The following is a 3,633-nucleotide window of genomic DNA, read 5'->3' as shown; positions in this document are numbered from 1 at the left end:
CGCACCCGAGCACCCTGTACCCTGCACCCCCCGGCCCAGTGCCCCCATCACCGACCCCCTGGGCTCGCAACCCCGACACCTCTGTCCCCTGCCTCCGCCGGCCATGCCCCCATCACCTACCCCGGCCCTTCGCACCCGACACCTGCACCCCTGCCCCCCCGGCCCAGTGCCCCATCACTCCTGCCCCCCCTCAGGCCGCGCACGCCGACACTGTCCACGCCCCTCGGCCAGCCCCAACCCCCCATCACCCTGCCCCGGCCCAGTGCCCCCACCGGCCCCCCCAGGCCTCGCACCGCCGGACACGTCACCTGCCCCCGGCCAGCCCCCCAGTAACCCTGCCCCCTGCCCGGTGCCCCCAACACCGCCCTCATCCCGGCCTTGCTACCCTGACACCGACTGTCACCCTGCCAACCCTGGGTCCAGCCCCCCTAACCCTGCCCCCCCAGGCCTGCCCCATCAACCCTGCCCATCTCCCAGGCTCGCACCCACACCTGCGTCACCCTGCCGCCCTCGCCCACCCCCCCAGTTAACACCGCCCCCCGGGCCCGGTGCTCCCATCACCCTGCCTCCGCCGGGCCTCGCACGCCGGTATCCGCCCGCCTGCCCCCCCCACTCCCCTCCCAGAGCCGGGGAGAGAACCCAGGAGTCCTGGCTCCCAGCCCCCCCTGCTCTAACCCACCAGCCCCGACTCCCGTCCCAGAGCTGGGGAGAGAACCCAGGAGTCCTGGCTCCCAGCCCCCAAAAAAAAACCACCAGCCACCACTACCATCCCAGAGCTGGGGAGAGAACCCAGGAGTCCTGGCTCAAGGCCCCCCTGCTCCAACCCACCAGCCCCCATGTGACGTTATTGACATAATCTGTGACCGTCTAGATCACTGTTGCAACCGCTGTGGTGTATCTGCAGCAGGTGCTGGGGTGTCTGTGGAGAGGCTGTGGTGCGCTGGGTGTGACTGTGCTGTCTCTGTGTGTGTGTCAGTTTTGTTGCTGATGTTAGGACTGTTGCTCTGTGCCTGCATCTCAAGGTGTGCGATTGTAGGTACCTGCGGTGAGGCACTGGGGGGCAGTTCTCAGACGCGCCCCGTCGAGAGCCACTTAACGGACAACGGACCTTGGGGGACGCCAACCTGGGACAGTTCACACCAAGGCCTCGTGCCGGGACATGTGACTTGCCCGTGTGACTCCAGACTCCATCTTGCTGCTGGGGTTTCCACAGTAAGAGCGGAGGGGTCCGGGCCTGGACTCCCGCCATCCTGTCGTCATCCTGCTTCTGGGAAAGTGGGGTGTCTGAGGGAATCGCTGGGGTGACGTGTGGTTACCCTCTCTGGCTGGCGGGTTTGGTTTGCCTCAGAGGTGGAGAAACCCTCAGTACCCAGCCCGCACCTGTGCCTGCCCCCTGCCCCTCCCGCGCCCCACACCTGCCCCCTGTGCCCGCCCCTCGCACCTCCCGGGCCCAGGCGGGCTTGTCGGCGGTGTGGGCGCTGCTCCGGTTGTAGTGGTAGAGGGGTTTCTTCTCGCTCGCCGGTGCCCCCTGCTGCTGCTTCTGGAGCTGCTGCTGCTGCTGCAGGGACTTCAGGTAGGCGTGTTCCTGCTGCAGCTGGCGCTGGAGCCGCTCCGACTGCCGCTGCTCCTCCAGCTGCTTCCGCTTGTACTCCTGGGGGGGCGCAGGGTCAGGGGGCTCCCGAGGGCTGGGCATGGGACCCCGGTGTCCTGCCGCGCCAGCACATGGGGGAACCCGGGCATCCTGCCACGCCCAGACACACCCAGGGGGAACCCAGGCATCCTGACACATCCAGGAAGGGGGAACCCAGGTGTCCTGGCACACCCAGACGCACCCAGGGGGAACCCAGGCGTCCTGACACATGCAAGGAGGGGGAACCTGGGCGTTGTGACACAACCAAACGCAGGCAGGCGGAACCCAGACGTCTTGACACGCCAGTATGCAGGGGTAACTCGGGTGTCCTGACATGCCCAGACATACACGGGGGGAACGTGGGGATCGTGCCACACCCAGATGCACGCAGGGGGAACACAGGCGTCCTGACACACGTGCTCACACGCAGGGGGAACCCAGGCATCCTGACACACCCAAACGCACAGAGGGGGAACCCAGGCATCCTGACACACGCACACCCTGGAGATAGCCCCTGGGAGGAGGCAGGGCTAGGAGGGGTGAATCTCAGACCCTGCCCTCCCTGGGGGGGCCCACAGCAGCTCTTCCCACCCCCACTGGATGGGGGCAGCTATGTGCTGAGCGGGTACAGGCGGTAGGGGGTGGACCCTGCCCCCCTCAGAGCCCCCACCCATGCAACCTGGCCAAGCACCACCCCCTGCCCCAGGCCAAACACCCCCCCCCGTGGCCTGGCCCAGCCTTGGCGGTGCACTGCATTGTGGGTATTCTCCATGGCTGAGCGCAGCTCAGAGCAGCCCCCAGGCTGCTCCACCGGAGAATGCCCCACCCCTGGGCGGGGCCAGGGGGCGGGGCCCGGTTACCAGAAGCAGGGCCTGTTCCTGCAGTAGCTGCTGCTGGAGGATTTCTAGCTGCCTCTGCTCCTCCTCTAACTTGTGCCTGATATACTCCTGGAGAGGGACGGACAGACAGACAGAGAGAGACAGGTCACAGAGCAGGGGCCTGGGGCCCTGGAGACGAGAGGAGGGGGAGTGAGCCCAGCCCCCCTGGGGAGACCCGCCAGCCGGGGGGCCAGGGGAGATTCCAAGCTGTGGCCCAAGCGGCCCAGTGTGTGGATTGCGGGGGGGAGGGAGGAGGAGAGAGGCTCCAAGGTCACAAGATCAGAAGTAGGAATAGAAGAGAACCCAGGAGTCCTGGCTCCCAACCCCCCCTGCTCTAACCACTAAACCCCACTCCCTTCCCAGAGCTGGAGAGAGAACTCAGCCCCCTGCTCTAACCACTAGACCCCACTGCCCTCCCAGAGCTAGGCAGAGAACCCAGGCGTCCTGGCTCCCAGCCCCCCCACTGCTCCTGAGACTCAGTGCACTGCTAGGCCCCGCACTAAGACCCCCCCATGAACTGGCTCGGAGGAGGGGCAAGGTGGATGCCAGGCACTGAGTCCCTGGGGCGATAGGCTCCCCAGGACGCAGTGGCGGCGGCAGGGAGTCCCCAGGGTCGCAGCCCCCTGGCCCCGCCCCCCAAGCCCCATGGCAGGAGCTGGGGCTGAGCAAGGCCAGTACCTGCTCGCGTTCAGCCTGCCTCCGCTCCTCCTCCCGCCGCAGCACCTGCATGTCCTCCAGCCGCCGCTGCTCCTTCTCCTGCAGCTTCCGCTGCTCCCGCTCCCGTCGCTGCTGCTGTGGGGGGAGGGAGCCAGCGGGGCAGGTGGTACCGGCCATGCGTGGGGACCCGGGGGGCCTGGCTCCAGCCCCCCTGCTCTATCCACCTGCCCCACTCTCCTCCCAGAGCTGGGGAGAACCCAGGAGTCCTGGCTCTCAGCGCCCCCTGCTCTAACCACCAGCCCCTACTCCCCTCCCAGAGCTGGGGAGAGAACCCAGGAGTCCTGGCGCCAAGCCCCCCTGCTCTGACCCACCAGCCCCCACTCCCCTCCCAGAGCCGGGGAGAGAACCCAGGAGTCCTGGCTCTCAGCCCTGCCTGCTCTGACCCACCAGCCCCCACTCCCCTCCCAG

General features: G+C 67.7%; 1 protein-coding gene across 1 annotated transcript in view; it reads right to left on the bottom strand.

Annotated features, from left to right (window-relative positions):
- The window catches only part of MINK1 (misshapen like kinase 1), a 63,797-nt gene that overhangs the window by 17,978 nt on the left and 42,186 nt on the right, over window positions 1-3,633 (bottom strand). Inside the window, 2 exon segments of the mRNA XM_075071324.1 lie at window positions 1,442-1,651; window positions 3,187-3,361. Coding sequence (XP_074927425.1) covers window positions 1,442-1,651; window positions 3,187-3,361 — 385 coding nt within the window.

Source organism: Chelonoidis abingdonii, chromosome 11 (assembly GCF_003597395.2).
Source record: "Chelonoidis abingdonii isolate Lonesome George chromosome 11, CheloAbing_2.0, whole genome shotgun sequence".
In the NCBI taxonomy this organism is placed as follows: Eukaryota; Metazoa; Chordata; order Testudines; family Testudinidae; genus Chelonoidis; species Chelonoidis abingdonii.
Note: the sequence above shows the minus strand (reverse complement) of the source record. Positions and strands in the feature narration are given on the sequence as shown.